This window comes from Syngnathoides biaculeatus, chromosome 5 (genome assembly GCF_019802595.1).
Source record: "Syngnathoides biaculeatus isolate LvHL_M chromosome 5, ASM1980259v1, whole genome shotgun sequence".
NCBI classification, from domain to species: domain Eukaryota; kingdom Metazoa; phylum Chordata; class Actinopteri; order Syngnathiformes; family Syngnathidae; genus Syngnathoides; species Syngnathoides biaculeatus.
Window position 1 is genome coordinate 27054251 of NC_084644.1, and position 17334 is coordinate 27071584.

Below are 17334 nucleotides of genomic sequence, written 5' to 3' on the forward strand. Positions count from 1 at the left end.
AAGTTATTAACTGTTCTTAGAATTTCAAACCACAGGTGGAAACTTCCTTCAATAGAATCAATAAAAAGCAGCAATTTAAAAAAATAAAATAAAAACTAGCAACACTAGTTGGCACGCTTGAACTACCAGAGTTTGTTAAACAAATAGAGAAGCTTCTCCAACAAAGGAAATAAATCTCTCAAAAGTTTATAAATTAATCTCATGGACTAATTCAGTGCTTCTCAACTCTCTTCTGTTATGACCCCTCGGGAAGAAGAAAAAATTTGGGAGCTACTAATAAAATTCACTTGCAAACACACACACACACACACACACACACACACACACACACACACACACCACACACACACACACACACACACACACACACACACACACAGTAGTAGGAGGTATATGGGAGTAGTTTCCTTACAGTGAGTCATCAGTGCGTGACTCACTGACTGTTGCTTTTAATCGCATCCTAGTCACGTTACGTTGACACGCACACACAGGCACATACTGACAACCAGGAAAGATAAAGGAACTTCCCCTGTACACTGAGATGCAGGAAAAAAAAATGATTATTTGTGTTTTTCTTGGTCCAGTACTGCAAAACATCCTATCCCCTGGGGGGGTCAACAAGGCCGCAAGAGGTTATGCAACAGCCCTTAACACAATCCTACAAACACAACTCTTTTCAAGGGAGAACACGTAAAACATTTATCTTGCCACTGACCGCTTAGCACATCGGGGCTGATGTAGGCGGGGCTTCCTCTCTGGTCTTTGAGTAGGTCGTCCTCACTCACCAGGTGTTTTCCTAAGCAGAAGTTGGTGATGGTGATTCGGTGTGTCCTGCAAAAACACACAAAGCAGTGCAAATGGATTAATATCAGCAGGGACTAAAATTTGGGATTAGGGTTGTATGATTATGGTCAAAATAATAATACAAGATTATTTTGATCATTGTGGTAGTCACTATTATTAATCACAATTATTTCTCATGTTAGAGAAAACCTTTATTTTTACTGCTCTTTTCAACAATATATAAGATTACAGCACAAAATGAGTCATTAAACAACAATGACCGATGATACATGTAGCTAAAAATATTACTTTACGAAGGGCTAACTGAATAAATATGCTATTACAACGTGGATCACAAATTGCAACTTCATGGATACTTTACGAAGGGCTAACTGAATAAATATGCTGTTACAAAGTGGATCACAAATTGCAACTTAATGGAAGCAAACAATTTAATGCAACATGCAATCACGATCACCTTTAAGCACCAACTTTTGATATGAAAATTCCCAACAATATAGTGAATTGTCAAGAAAGGGAACAATACATCTCCTCTGTTCTCCTTAATGGTTGTTCAGGCGTGGAGAGTCGCAAACTACAAAAAAACTCAACAGTTGTGATTTCCATCTCTTACATACTCAGCTTTTTCCCCATTGTGGTCAGATCAAGCCAAAAACTTTAGAAGTGACAGAGGATGAAAATTTAATTGGATTTTAGTTACCAAACTTCTTCGTATGTTATTTATGCTATAGTTATCGAAATAACTCTTAATCTTATGTTAACATACCAGGCATATTCTCAGATGTTTCATGTAATATAAGCATACCGTTCAGCCTGTTGTTGCCTCTATTATAATTTTTATTTTAAATTGTCATCATTTAAATTTTAAATGACATGTCTGTTCTTGCTGTTGGATTTTATCAAATTTCCCACGAAATTCGATTTATACTCCAGTGCGACTTATGTTTTTTTCTTAGTTTTTATGGATTTTATGGGTGTTGCGACTTGTACTCCGGAGTGACTTGTAGTCCGGAAAATACGGTACTTTCTTTTCTTGGCATGACTCTTGCTTGACTTTTAGTCCACTGTCTGACTAAGGACTGAGGCTCCCATTCTTTCACTTTCTTTCAAAGCACTCTACTTGCTTGTTTTATGGACATCTTATCGAAGCCATGTGTTTGCCCCGTGGTTTTTGGCTGACTACTGGCTGAGAAACTGCTTCATATATAACACATTAGCAGAGGTCACATTATAAATGTAAAATCAGATGAAGCAAATTTAATTGTGCCAGCCAATATCATGATCACAACTACAAATCAAGTGATTGTGCAGCCAGTTGTTATTGATTTTGTTTGTGAAAAGTGTATTTATTTCAGGTGAGGCATTAATTACTTCAAGTGCACCTAGCTATTAACTCAGCAACTGAGTCCATGAGAATAGAAGTTACTTTAAAAAGAAGAGACAAAAATGCATTTATTTTAGGTGAGGAATTCATTTCACAAACTTCTCTTGGTTAATAATTCTGGAATTAAGTCCAATTAGAATGGAAGCAACACAAAAAGAACTGTTTTGCTCCCAAGGTGGATGAATTTGAGGTAAAGCGCTATATACCATTATACGGAAAAACCAATGGGAGGGCAAATTACACAGGATTATTATGGCTTGTAATGAAAATGTTGCACGACAAGAACAGGTGAAACTTTCAGTTTCATAAGAGGAGAAAGAAAATGAAGAAAAAAAAAGATTTAGGACAAACACACGAGTCAACCTACTGCCGAGGATGATTGTTGATTACTAAGCCTGGATGGTGAAGAGCTGGCAAACGGATTTGCATTCATAATGCTAAAATAATGCAAAAAAAAAATGTACAAAAGACAGTAGGCATGCAAGTTTAACTTGTACCCACGCCATATATGTGAAACCCCTCGATAAATTAACTTGAAAAAAATAGGTTACCAGCCCCAACCCCCCTTTCTCACTTTCACACCACACTTTTTATTCCGGCCAATTCTTGAGCTTTTTGCCATTCAGCCCTAGTTTGAATTCAGATCATATGCGAGTGGTCTTGTCATGCGCCCAAGAGGAAGGCCAAAAGGAACACGCTGCCGTGCTTCAAGGACGCCCTTGGCATAAACACTTACTTTGTGGTGCGCTCTGCTCTTTTTGTTTTCATGCATCACGACTTTACCGCTTGCGCTCCGGAGATGGCCTTGATGAAATTGCACGCTTGCCTCGTGAGTGTGTGTGCGTGGTGGGGGGGGCGTCAAGGGACCGCAAGGATTCTAGTCATGCCATCTAGAAATCAGAACTTGACTTCTGCTTGCATTTTTCTGGATATGCGACAGCTGATGAGTATTGAGGTTAAATGCTGGGCGAGCTGTATGTAGCATTGGTGTCAAAGTCGAGGGCCGAGAGCCAGATTGCGGCACTCCATATGACTAAGCCTTTAAGTCCTTAAAGTCGTTTGCATGAGAAGTACAATGTTACTAGCTTATTGATCAAGTTGCGGTAATGGCCTCTCCATCACTGGGGTTAGGCTCAAGACACCCCACCCCCACCCCCACCCCACATCAATAAAAATCTGCAAAATAAAAACAGCCCATTGAAATACACCCCAAGTATGTTTTTTTTTATATCATGTTATTATCCCGAGTTTGCTTTGTAACTAGAGAGAACGTTTTTCCATGGAGGTGTTTCATTACCTGAATTTTTCGTTACTAGAGACGTTTGTAAGTAGAGGTACCACTGGACTGACTAACAAATAAATGTATCTTTCAATATACATATTAAAAGCATAATTTGCATTTATTATTTGAGGAACAGCACGGTACTGCAGCTAGAAAATGTTGGCATCACAGTTTTGAGGTCCCGGGTTCAATCCCGGCCCCGCCTGTGTGGACTTTGCATGTTCTCCCTGTGCCTGGGTCAGTTTCCTCCGGGCACTCCGGTTTCCTCCCACATCCCCAAAGCATGCATTCATTGAAGATTCTAAATTGTCCATTGGTGATCTCTATGTGCCCTGCGAATGTCTGGCAACCAGTTCAGGGCGGACCCTGCCTCCTGCCATATGACGGCTGGGCTAGGGTCCAGCACTCTGGCAACCCTTGTGAGGATAAGCGACTCATAAAATGCATGATTTGAGGTTACTCTGGACACCACCGTGGACGAATGGTTAGCATATCTGCCGTACAGTTCTGAAGACTGGGTTTAAATCCCGGCCCCGCCTGTGTGAAGGTTGCATGTTCTCCCCACGCCTGCATGCGTTTTCTCTAGGCACTCTGGTTTCCTCTCAAATTCCAAATAGATGCAAAATACGGTTTGAACTTTGAGTGTTTAAATATTAGAAATTATTGGCAGCAGTTGCAGTGTAGTGGTACTCTTTAAGGATAGTAGTGATGGAGATGCTAATAATATAACCTAGTAGTTATAATGCTGGTACTCGTTGTACTGGTGGACGAATTACAAAAACAAATATCTGCTACTGCACGTTAATATGGAGTATATTTCAGACAAGACTGTTGATGCAAACCATTGAATTTAAAAAAACAAACAAAAAAAAAAACAGCATTCAGTTACAACATGCCTCTGTGAATGGCTGCAGACATTTTAAAATCCAAGAAATCAATCGTGCCAGAGTGCTGTTGGCCACATTGGGGGGGGGGTGTAACTGATTCTACCACATCCTGCTTTTATTGTTGCCACGAGGGGACATGGTGTCATTAAGTGTTCAAAAAGCTGAGCTTGTCGATGGGTGGCACCGAAAAGCAAGAGGAGAGGGTACATTGAACTGGGGTGGAAGGACAGTGCAGAATGTCAGGAAAAGAAAAAAGGGATAGCAAGAAAGGAGACAAATGGCATGGACAATGGAAGCAGGAAAAGGAGGGAAGCAAAGGAGAGTAAATAAATTATCACAGTGTGTGTGTGTGTGTGTTTGCCACGTGAGTCAGCTGTGAGCTATGGGCCTTTTTGGCAGGCGTCTTCTTTGTCTTCAGCGGGGACAGACTGTTCTATCGTGCCACCCTCATGACTAAGCACTCCACTTGTGATTGATACTGGAGTTAGTTAGAAATGAGATGCAGACTTATCAATGGAAAAGGAAAAGCTTAGGATGTATATTCAGCCCTTTCTGTCAAGCAAAGTTCTGACTATTTTGTAAAAAAAAAAAAAAAAAGCTTGAAGCTTATTAGTTACTTCCCGAAGTGTACTGTCAGAAATTTAGGAGTACTCAAAAAAGAGACAATGAGAGCTTTATAGAGTTTGCAAAAAAATCCAAAATTCTGTGATTTTTAAAAGGTTGGAGACACTCAATGGAAATTGAGACAAACAAATTTATTTGAATGAGAATAAACCAGGAATTTTGTGTAATTTCTCATGTATAAATCAGACACGCTAACACCAAAGGCATGAAAGTACATGTAGGGGTTGGGGGCGGGGGGTATCCACTGGGCTTCCGGAGAAAGAAATCACAAATCAAGTAACGTGGAAGACTCTGAAGAGTACAATCACGCAAAGTACATTTTTCACACACAAACTTGTTTAAACTACAATGGTAGCTCTACTTACGAAATTAATGTTTCATAACGGAAATTTCTGTAAGTAGAAGCAAATATTACATGTAAAAGCGTAATCCATTCCAAGCCCCCTGGCCCCACCTCCAAAAATAAGCATTCAAAGTACATAATGTAAAGAAAAGAAAGTATGTTCTTTACCTATGGTGTTGGGCCACTATGGGAAGAAGCAAAAGGCATTGTGGGAGACAGAAGAGAAGGCAAACTTTGATAGCCGAGAGAAAACATACATCCGAATGTACGCATAAGGTTTCTTGGGGCCCATGGTGAAGAAAGATGAATAAACTTGCAAAAAAACAGACGAAAAAGTTGTAACTTTTCCAATGTGCATTAGCTTGCAACAGCGTGTGACAGCGCTAGCAGGATTTGGTGACAGTCGAGTGTCCAAGTGAATGAAAAAGCATCATGGGTAGAGATTGAAGTCCCTCCTAGCCAATGGGATGCCAGGAAGATGCTATGGCAACAGCCAATGGGAGAGCAACTCTATTGCACCACACAAACCAGGATACAGGATGTTTACGTTTGGTGGAATTTAGGGAATCTGAACTCTGCAGGTTGGAGGGTTGTCTGGCTCTACTGGGAGTAAGGAGGGTGTAGCAGATTGTGTGGGGCAGTGGGGGTGCCATTGGGTCCCTGTGACCCCTTCCGGGTGGTCAGTTGTTGGAGCGCCTTGGTGGGGCTGACGGACCGTCCTGGGTCCCTCGGTGTGGGGTGTGTCCTGTTGCCAAACCAGGTGTATAAAGTTCTCCTTGAGGGAAGAGTAAAAATCCAGCAGTGCGACTGACCTGAAGTGTTTTGCCAGAAGTGTGTCAGACTGCAAGTCGATGAGTTTTATCTGAACATACTACACACACTACAGTTCAAGGGAGAAGAAACGATGTGCATTTCACTTTCAACTGTTTTGAAATCTTGAAATTGCCTTGAAAATTCTCCACGCAGTGCGTATAACATAGATGAGTACTTGTCGTTTTCCATTTGGGTTGAGAGAACTGCAACTTTCTCATGAAAGCCTTCATTCCACTGTACATTTCATGAACAAAAAAGCCATTGCATTGGAGTTCGACATTCATTCAACAGTGCACTCACATCCACAAGAAATCCAAGGTTTGCGATCCCACCCTTTTCAGTACTGCCTAGGCTGAGCCACATGACGGGATAGTGATACCTCACCATTTTCTGTCATTTTCCTCCAAAAGTCCAACAAATTTTTGACTTCATGCTGTCGCTCAGATGTAATTAACTATTCTAGTTACAGCACCAACAGTTTTTTTTTTTTGTTACACATTGATTTACAAAACACTTCTTGATGTAAAATATAATCTGTCAATTTCCGAAAAGGGTTCATTTCTGTCACCTTACCTTACATTCTCTTCAAATGTCCCAACATATTTCCCAGTCAGATTGGGACAACCGTCTTTTGTCACACCATTTCAGTCCTAACTTGTCAAGACATTCAGTTACCTCTATGAACAAGTCTCTCCCAGTGGTGGTCCCTTTCACTGATTGCATGGCTGCTAGTTCCCCCTTGATTTGAAAGTCTGCAGTTATCCCATGGAAGAAAATGTGTAGCTAGGCATTGTCACATACATTGCAAATCTCATCCAACACCAGAAAAAAATTGTCTAAGTCGGCTGCTTTGTTCTTCAGCTGAAGCTTCAAGTTTCCAGTTATGTCCTCAACCCGCCTCATTACAGTGTGCTTGGGAGAGGGGCACATTCTCAAAAGCTTCCCTTTTTTCAAGGCACATCAGCGCAAGAGAGTCTTTTAAGCACTCATTGATAAAACTCTCAGTTTTTGTGAGAAATTACATAACTTGTTCTGACGGCTGCATCTCTGGGTGTGCAACGCTTTGTAAAAAAAAAAAAAAAAAAAAATCCTGTCGCCTTTGCAGTTTTGTTAGCAACGCATCAGACTCTTCATCAGACAGATTTCTGTAGTTATCCTCATGTTTGGTAATGTACTTCAAATTGTAGTCCTTTAACACAGCCATCTGTGCACACACCTTTACCTCTGACTTTTGTAAAAAAAAAATACTTGGCAGTCCATGTCTTGTAGAAAACAAAGCACTTACATCTTGAGGGTAACCGCACTAGCATCCCTTGTTGTTACCTACAGTCACAGCTCATTGCTCATATGTGGGTCTATGTAAAAATAAATCTGAATGGTTTTCAAAATTCTTACAGAAGCGGAGCATGAAAAGGACAACTTTGATTGACTGTTGTCACGCATATTACCACCATGTCAAAATGAAGAAATACACACACTACTGATTACCGCGACTGACGGTAAATATATCATGGTCCCCGATTGTGATCATATGATAGCAGAGTACTATACCTAAATGAGTGGAAACTGGAGCAATTAAGGTACGTTAATATCTTCACATTTGGGCAAGGAGAGGTGTCTATTTTGCATGAATGTCTGCTAATTACAATGAAAATGAGATTTATGCTTTAACATAACTTTTCCTTAAATTAACCAACATTTTCATAAACTCCATTTTAAATTTTCTAATTTGTACCCGTTCTACCCTTTCGCAACCGTAGCCAATTTGCTACACTAATAAAGCTTCACATATGCAACAATGGGTGTGTGACCAGACTTTAGTTCCAACACGACTGCAGACCTAACCAGTGCTGTGCTGGAAAGAGAAAACCACACAGGTCAGTTACCTGCAGAAAGGTACTGGGCCATAGAGGTTTTCTACGATTGATCCCACTCTCAGAGTAAAAATGTGACTTCTGCTCAGGTGTTGAGCCGACTGCGCATAACAAATCGGCCTCAGCACCAACCAGAGAGAATGACTTAAGGCAAAAGGCAAGCTACAGGTCACTTTTAAGTCTTACCGTTTGTTCAGCACCATGTTTCCTAGCTTGAGGTCTCTGTGCACGATGTTCTTCTGGAGACAGGATGTAGAGTGAAGGCAAAGGGCTTTTTAGTAAATATGTAAAAATGAAAACTACTTTAATTCATAAATTACAGCAAATAAGGGTATGGAGTGCTGTTATTAGTGCATATAATTCCTATAATGCTGATCATGCAAAGAAAAAAAAAAGTCGCGAATCAACAAACACTTTATACATACACAGTGAGGAGTGAATACAGCACAGTTTACGAGACATTTGTAGTTGATAAAATTTATGAATTTTCCAAAAGGACATAAAATGAGCCAAGATGGAGGGTCACAATACCATCAGAAGGGACACGGTCTGCTGTTTGTCCCAAAAATATGTATATGTATTGACCAATTTATATCAAATTTAAAGTTGACAAATGGATTTGAAAAGCCATGGGTGGGGGGAGTTGTCACACACAGAAAAATGTCTGTATCTTACATGTCATGTAACTGCTCTTTCGAAAAATTTCCAAGTTGTGAGGGCCGGATGCATGATTAACACTACTTTACATATGAGTTGTTTAGATTGGTAAAAGTCAAAAGTATAAATGTAGTGAAACATGGAAAAAAAGCAGTTTTACCACCACTCAAAACGCGTTATCTGGTGTGTGGCTTGTCGAGTGTCAAATAACCACTTTCGAGAATCATTCAGCGGTAGACACAAGCACACATCACGTTAAGGCCACTTTATAGCCCTGCGGTCCACAGTGCCCGCATTGCATCACGTGATCATTGCACTACCTTGCAGAGAACCTCTGCGTAGCTTGCCACCCATACATCCAAAAAGCTGCTGCTCAGAGAAAGCCCTGGAGATTATCTTCGCGATTGGTCTGTTTTAGTAATATTCTGTGATGACATACCATTCACCACCTTCTCGATCAATTTTGCAGCATAATTAAACATATCTGGTCATTTAGGTCCATTTGTTCAAGCAGACACTATTTGTCTGTATGAAAAGGAAAGTAAAAACAGCTACCGGAAATGAACAAAATGTACTGAGGAAACTGCACCCTGTGGCGTCCTAGCCAATACCAATCACAGCGATATCTCTGAATTGGAGAAGAACTTGTGCATTTCCAAAACTGGGCGTGTGGAACGTGTGCGTTCCACTCAAATATAAAGGCAAACTACATTCAGGCGAGCCACAGTGACCTCAGCGCGGTCGTTGCACACATGAGTATAATGACGACTTTAGCATTTAGCTTTGATCTTTTGAGCTGTTGATTTTCAAGAACACTGACATCTCCACTTTCTCAGGTAACAGGTGAGCCCACTCCACACTCAATCCCCTACTGTGGAGAAAACTGTCTGAAATATTAGAAGAGCTAACATAGGTACACTGAAACATTGATAGAATCTGCTTTGCGTTTCAATAAATTGAGTCATATTTTTAAGAACATTAGATCCATGCTGTTTGTTGTGGAACGGCCAAGACTTAGCAATGTCATTATGCTTGTGTTCAAGTGTGCCACGGAAAATCTCTTCCAATACCGCACACTTACAAAGGTACTGAAAAATAGTACAGTTGGATTTCACGTCTTCGTTAGTACCGAGCCAAAATGGTCAGTAAAAAAAACAGTGCCAATTTCAGTCCTCATATATACATAGCCACATACAAAAGAGGCCTGGGTCTGATTTGGGAAGAAAAAAAAAATTATACCATCCCAAATTAACAAAAAATTTCAAGGAAGGAGAAAAAAAAAAGATGTAGTGTTTAGCCTTAGCTTAGGGGGTTTCAAGGTTGACAAATTGCCTGCATTTTCATTATTTCCCACGAGGCAAAACAGTTTTAGAAGCTCCCACGACCCTCGTGAGGATAAGCGGCTAAGAAAATGGATAGATCGATGAATTTTAGAAGCCAACAAACCTCACCTTGTGCAGGGCCTCTACTACACGCACCACGTCGTAGAAGATGATGATGGCCTCACGCTCACCCAGCCGCTTTTCCTTGATTACGTAGTGCTGCAGGTTGATGAGGTCGGCTGTCTTGTCGCTAAAGTCGTGTGCGCACAAGCAGTCAAGCACTAGGCAGATGCGCTTCTTCATTTTGCGCACCTTATTGGCCTCTGTGTCCTCCACGATTTCATAGGCCCGGTCCTGCAACACAAAAGTTCATGTGATGTGAGAAGCACTCTCTCACTTTGCCTCTTGCACACAGACATGACGTAAATTTTAAAGGAAGACACAGCATATAGCCACCTTTGCCTTTCCATAGAAGCAAACAAAGAAGTACATGGCAACAAATCCCCAAACAACCACAGAGGATATCAACATGTTGATGGTGACAGCATCTAACATCTTTTCAACATCATCTGTTCAACTGATCGACTCTGATTTTCAATAAACTTCTATTTCAATACTATGAAACCACAGTAGAAGCTTAAAACCTCCAGTGACAGAGTGAAACTGTTCTGGTATAAAAGGGATACAAATCCTCCATCCTGATCGACAGCGAAACAGGACCAAAATAAATAAATTCATTAATTGCTGGCAATTAGGAACAGACCAGAAAAGTCTTGGTACTACGCAAATCAGGAGGACACTCGCGATACCAGTATATGTTTATTCAGAGTGTAATGTTTCATCTTAAGCTTCTCTAAAAGCAGAGCTCTCATTGATTCCTGCAGTACAACTGTATGGATTTTTTTTTTTTTTTTTTTTTTTAACTAGCTGGCGCTTCTGAAAGCTAAGCTCCTTGATCTTCCGGCATGGATGTATGGGTAATCTGATCAATACAGCAAGCATAAATGAATCAGAGCGCAGGTCGGAAAATTGCCATTCTGAGAAGACGGGAAGATGGAACAATAACAAAGTTAAGGAGAAGGCCGCCAGGAATAAGAGGAAATGGAGGGGGGAAGGGAAGCATGTGAATGGATGAGACTTGGACAAGTGAATGACAGCGGATGAATAAGCCATTTTTTTCTATTTGGGAAAAAAAGCACACACTTCAAAGGAATCAACAAAAAGCTGGCTGTTGGTGTCTAACAACAATAGTGAATTTCTTCAACTAGTGGGCATCCGTCAGTAGATGCCATGCCATAATTACTAGTCACCGGGTGCGTGATTCACTGAAGACAAATGTTTACCTCAAATGGACGCCTCCCTATTCCCATCAGGAAAAAGAGAACGGGTAGTAACCGTAATTACTGCTATTGTTTACATATCGACTACAGAAAACTGCTGAGACGGTTTGAACTGTTGTTCAGTCGCAACTTAAATGACGTTACCATTCCACAATCTCTTGTCCATCCATGTTTATGAGAGTTGTTTACTTTAGAGCAGGGGTTCCAAACTCAATTCACCTTGGAGCCTCTGGAGGCAGAGTCTGGCTGAGACTGGGCTGCAGCCTCGGTGCACATGCATGTGCATGAACAAGGAAGCTGGTGTAAACAAGTTGTGTGCAAAACTACTAATAAAGCTCACCGTGGCAACACTGCTGTAACTTTCATTCTGTGCTTGCATCGATGTCACGCCCTCAAGAGCCATAAACCCCACAATGACTGGTAGGTTTGTCAGCACTGTAAAAGTGCTTTTCATATATAACTTAAGGACTGTACTAACACACTTTTCTAGTAAGGTGGGGACCGCAAAATATCATGGGGGCCGCAATTGGCCTGCAGGCCGCCAGTTTGAGAACTCTGCGGTAGAGGAAGGCTGACCACCATAAAATGTTTACAGAAGGTTCAAAATGCTGCCGCTTGGTTTTTACTGGAACACACAGGAGGGAGCGCATTACTTCTATTCTAGCCAGTCTCAACTGGTTGCCTGTGCACTTAAGATCTCATTTTAAGATTCTTATTAGTCTTTAAACCTCTAAACGGTCTCGTGCCGCCTGAAGCTGCTGTATCCTTACACGCCAGATGTCTCAGGTCAGTTGATCAGGTCCTAGAGTTACCAAAGTCTAAACTTGACTTTACATGATCAGGATTTTTCAGGTGGATCACAGAGCTTAAAAAAAAAAAAAAAAGATCACAAAATCGAGCAATGTGTCTATTTAAATTACTTGTTCATCCATTATCTGAACTGCTTATCCTCAAAAGGGTCACACGTGTGTATGAGCCTACCCCAGCTATCTTCGGACAGAAGGGTAAACCCTGAACTGGTCGGCAGCCAATCATAGGGCACATAGAAACAAACTATTCACACCTACGGGCAATTTAAAGTCTCCAATTAATGCTTGTTTTTGGAATGTGGGAGGAAACCAGAGTGCCAGGAGAAAACCCACAAAGGTAGGGGAGAATATGCAAACTCCACAAAGGCCGTCCTCAGAACTGTGAAGCAGACACTCTCACCAGTCGTCCACCATGCCGCCATGACGTTTTCATTTACTCTATATAACTGAACTGTACACTGAGAATACTTCAAAAGTATTCAAGTCAACTCATGTATTCTAATCAGTCAGGTCAAACTAACATTACAACATGGCAGAAATAATGGGTGCGAACTTAGTGTAATTAAATTACATAAGCCGCTCCTAAAACACACAACACTAGATGCTTCTGTATTAGCAAGTTAAAGAGGCATCTCAATTCTCTCATTTGTAGCCATGAATATTGAGAAACTTTTTTTTTTTTTTCCTCAATCAACTCAATTTCTTGAACTTAAATCCACTTTTTGACAAATTTCAATCAGGTTTCCAAACTCATTACAGTATCAGTGCTCTTATCAAATTGCTAAATCAGCGGTGCTCAATGTGACCAGTCAATCAAAAAGTTTGGTCAATTGATTCAGGTGTGCCCAAGACATTGATCACGTTACATCTATTGACTGACAGTTTGTTTTTACTAATGCTGGCCTTTTTTGACGTCACTACACGAGCACATAGATGATGAGAAGGCGAGTTGGCTCCCTATTTATGTCTTCCGCTTTTTTCACGACTCTGGCGTCGACAATACACATGCTATCGTTTAGTCAAGTCAGAGTTCATAACAGTAAGAAAGAGTGTACAAAAATGGCATCCATGGCAGATTTCTAAGGTAAACAACACTGTTGACCAAAAATAACAAAGGCTTGTCTTACATTTGCAAAAAATACATCTGAATGATTCCCAAGAATTTGGGAAGAATATTATATGGAGTGACGAGATGAAAGTTGAACATTTAGGACAGTGTATGTCTCGTTACATCTGGTGCAAGTATAGCAGATGTCAGAAAGAGAATATCATACAAAACACAAGGTCTTGGGCTGCTTCATACATTTAGGACTTTGCTTTGATTGATGGAACCATGAATTCTCCAACAGATTATTCTGAAGGTGAATCTTCAGCCTTCAGTTTGTGACATCAAGCTGAAGCACACTACGGTACCGCAGCAAGTCAACTTCTGAATGGCTTTAAAAAACAAAATGGAAATTTTGAAGCGGGCTCGTCAAAGTTCAGGCTTTAATCCCATCTATATTCAGGGGCATGCCCGTAAAAATGCCGTTCATGCTTTTAAAAAAAAAAAAAAACTTCTTACTGAACTTAAAAGACATTCTGTAAGGAAGACTGGACTAAAATATTTCCACAGAGATGTGAAAGACTAAATGCCAGTTATTGAAGGCACTTGACTTCGGTTGCTGCTAAGGATGGTCCAACTAGTTATTGGGTTTAGGGGTCATTACTTTGTTACACAGCATATAAATATGGATTTTTTTTTAAACATTTTAAATTCACTTGTGTTGGATCTGTCTGGTACTTACAATTGTATCTTAAACCAAGTGGGGAACTATGCAAAAAAATATATATAAAAAATTAAAAGGGGTAAATACTTTTTCACAGCACTTTATGCGACAAGTATACCGTACCACCCATTTATTTTGGGGATTGTGACTTAAGGTCACAATATCTAAATTAGGGTAGCATCTGTAATTTTCTCCTGCTAAACACTCCGCATCCTCTGTTCGTGAGAACTGTGCTGTAAGTTGTCATGACACTGGACGCCAAACGTGGCTCCGCATTATATTTAGTCATTAGTTGTAGCTCATGGTTAACTGGGGGCGGTGCAAAAGTTTTATGTCCAATTTATATTGCTGTATAGAAGTTTGTTTCACATCCAGTTGTTCCTTGAGAGCTCTACATTAAGATGTGAAAATGTGACGGGAGCCCAGAGACCGTGCCGGAACACAATCACCATCATTTGACCAATAAAACTGCAGCTCTTAAGCTACCTGGAAGAGACCGTGATGGTGGACCACGCCGTCTTGGTTGTGCAACAGAGACAAAAGGGAATATTCAGTGTGTAGAAGCATCTTCCCTTGCCTCTCCTCCTGCGTCTCGCCGGCAGAGTCCATTCGGTCCTCTAGCGTCAGGATCTGTGGAAAAAAGTTGGAGAGATTTCAGAGGTTCTGGGGTTAGACTGTGGGGGGAGTCAGTTAACTGCCAATTCAAGACCATACTCAACGGTGATAGTCAAACCTTTTCACACAAGGCCTTTGTAAAGGCATGTTTGAAGCACTATTTAGCTTTTTTGAGTGGTGGCCCGACGAGTCAAGTTGCGGTGGCTATGTCAAAACTGATACTGGCCTTATATTGTACATATACGTTTAGGTTTGGTGACTATTTCATATTTAGCATCCTTTTATTGTATTATTTAAGCACCAATAACCACTGACTACTGTTGGATTTCACAACTTAATTATTAACGTTTTTAAATTCACCTTTATTATTGTATATATTATTAAATAGTAATATTATAGAATTATTTCTATCCATTTATTGTATCAAAACCTTGTAATGTTGGACACGTTTGCAGAAAATTGTCTACTGCTGCATTTTCATTTTGTATTTCCAGTTTGCACTATTATTAATAAGGAAAATAATGTACATTAAAACTATATGTTCATTTTCTCAAGCGCCATAGCAGTAGTGACATACTAATTTGTTTCCAGTCCCTGTTATGGTTGTTTCGCGTCAATTATGAATGTATTCTTCTGCGAACACATTCCCGGCTATTTTGCTTTTCATAGTTGTCTAATCTCCACTATAATGCGGTTCCACTTAGACAAAAGTGGTTATGAATCAATGAATGCCATTTATTGTCATCATACAAACTTCACAATGAAACTGGACAGCCTCTCCTGCTTCACTGCATACATAAAAGCAAACTAAATAAAAACAAGAATACAAATAAAAATGTGTCAAATGGAATGCACAAAAAGTATTCCTCATGACATTGAAATCAGAATGCCTTTGCATTCATTAATAGCGCAGCTAGAGGAAAGATGACAGCTCAGGGTGGAGAGGATAACGCTTGAAAAAAAAAAAATGTTCCTTAGTCTGTTGGTCTTTGATTTTGCGCATCTGTACCGCCTTCCAGATGGCAGGAGCTCAAACAGTTGATAACCAGGGTGTGTAGCATCGTTAATAATGTTCTGAGTTAGTGTACTATACCACCCAATTTTGTGTTTTACGAAGTCATACGGCGATTGGCATTGCGTTCCCATCTCACTCTTGTCTTCTCTTCAGCCTGTCCTTGGCACTTGTCTAAATGTGTAGTTTATTTGCTGTCACTAAGGTTTAGTGTCTTATCTGCGCTGACAATCGACGTGAGGCACACGTTTGCCTCCGGATCTTGGCAGCGTATTTGGAAGTTACTGTAGCTGTAGCTCGTAGAAAGCAGGGGCAGCTGCCTCAAAGCAGCAAACAAGCATAGCAATCATGAACTGCGAAAACCAATGGGATGCTTTGTTTGAGGTAGTTGCTGCTAGCATTATGAAGGAAATGCCATGTGGTTCCCATATTTAATCAAACCTCAAATATTATAGTAAAAAAATGCCCAGCTTTTTATTCATCTGCTTATATTAGCAGTACTTTGTTCAATGCATGCGTTATTAAAAAATTATGGTCAATTGATGGCACTTTTCCATTATCAAATGGTCACTGTAGGGTGTGTGTAATAAAATGACATCCCCGTCAATTCAACTGGAAATTTAGGAAAGCTCGATAGAGCATAGTAAATAACTACTTACGCTAAAGTGTGTACACTTGCTCATACCAGCTGTAGGTATGTTCAAGTGATATTATAAATGTCACATAATATTTCAATGGGGAAAAAAAAAAAGTATTTTGTTAGAAAATTGAAAATGGACTTCTGGGTTATTTTAGGCCAAAACATTTCAGCGGATAAAATTTTGGAGCAACTAATAATTCATGTTTGTGCATTTTCTGTAATGTCCATTTGAAATAATGTCCTATTTTTGGATAAAAGCAGGGACATTAAACATGCTTTACAGTGAAGAAAATGAGTATCTGAACACCCTGCTATATTTCAACTTCTCCCACTTAGAAATCATGGAGCGGTCTGAAATTTTCATCGTAGGTGCATGTCCACTGAGAGAGATAATCTAAAAAGAAAAATCCAGAAATCACAATGTATGATTTTCTTAACGATTTATTTGTGTGATACAGTTACAAAAAAATATTTGAACACCTGAGAAAACCAAGGTTTGCAATTACAGAGTTCAAACATTTCCTGTAGTTGTTCACCAGGTTTGCACACACTGCAGGAGGGATTTTGGCCCACTCCTCCACACAGATCTACTCTCGATCAGACAGGTTTCTGGGCTGTCGCTGAGAAACACGGAGTTTCAGCTCCCTCCAAAGATTTTCTATTGGGTTTAGGTCTGGAGACTGTCTAGGCCATGCCAAAACTTTGATATGTTTCTTACAGAGCCACTCCTTGGTTTTCCTGGCTGTGTGCTTCGGGTCCTTGTTATGTTGAAAGACCCAGCCACGACCGATGTTCAATGCTCTGACTGAGGGAAAGAGGTTGTTCCCCAAAATCTCACAATACATGGCCGTAGTAATCCTCTCCTTAATACAGTGCAGTCGTCCTGTCCCATGTGCAGAAAATCACCCCCAAAGCATGATGCTACCACCCCCCCATGCTTCACAGTAGGGTTAGTGTTCTTGGGATGGAATTCATCATTTGTCTTCCTCCAAACACGGATAGTGGAATTATGACCAAAAAGTTCTATTTTGGTCTGACCACAAAAAAATTCTCCCATTACTCCTCTGTGTCATCCAAATGGTCATTTGCAAACTTAAACCGGCCTTGACATGTGCTGGTTTAAGCAGGGGAACCTTCCGTGCCATGCATGATTCCAAAC

At 40.4% G+C, this 17334-nt stretch overlaps 1 protein-coding gene across 2 annotated transcripts in view; it reads right to left on the reverse strand.

Annotated features, from left to right (window-relative positions):
* The window catches only part of stk40 (serine/threonine kinase 40), a 74290-nt gene that overhangs the window by 41235 nt on the left and 15721 nt on the right, over positions 1-17334 (reverse strand). For both annotated transcript variants that reach the window (XM_061820956.1, XM_061820955.1), the window contains exons 4-7: positions 14395-14538; positions 10120-10344; positions 8198-8250; positions 716-831 (exon numbers count right to left, since the gene is read on the reverse strand). In XM_061820956.1, coding sequence (XP_061676940.1) covers positions 716-831; positions 8198-8250; positions 10120-10344; positions 14395-14538 — 538 coding nt within the window. The remainder of the gene's footprint in view (positions 1-715; positions 832-8197; positions 8251-10119; positions 10345-14394; positions 14539-17334) is intronic.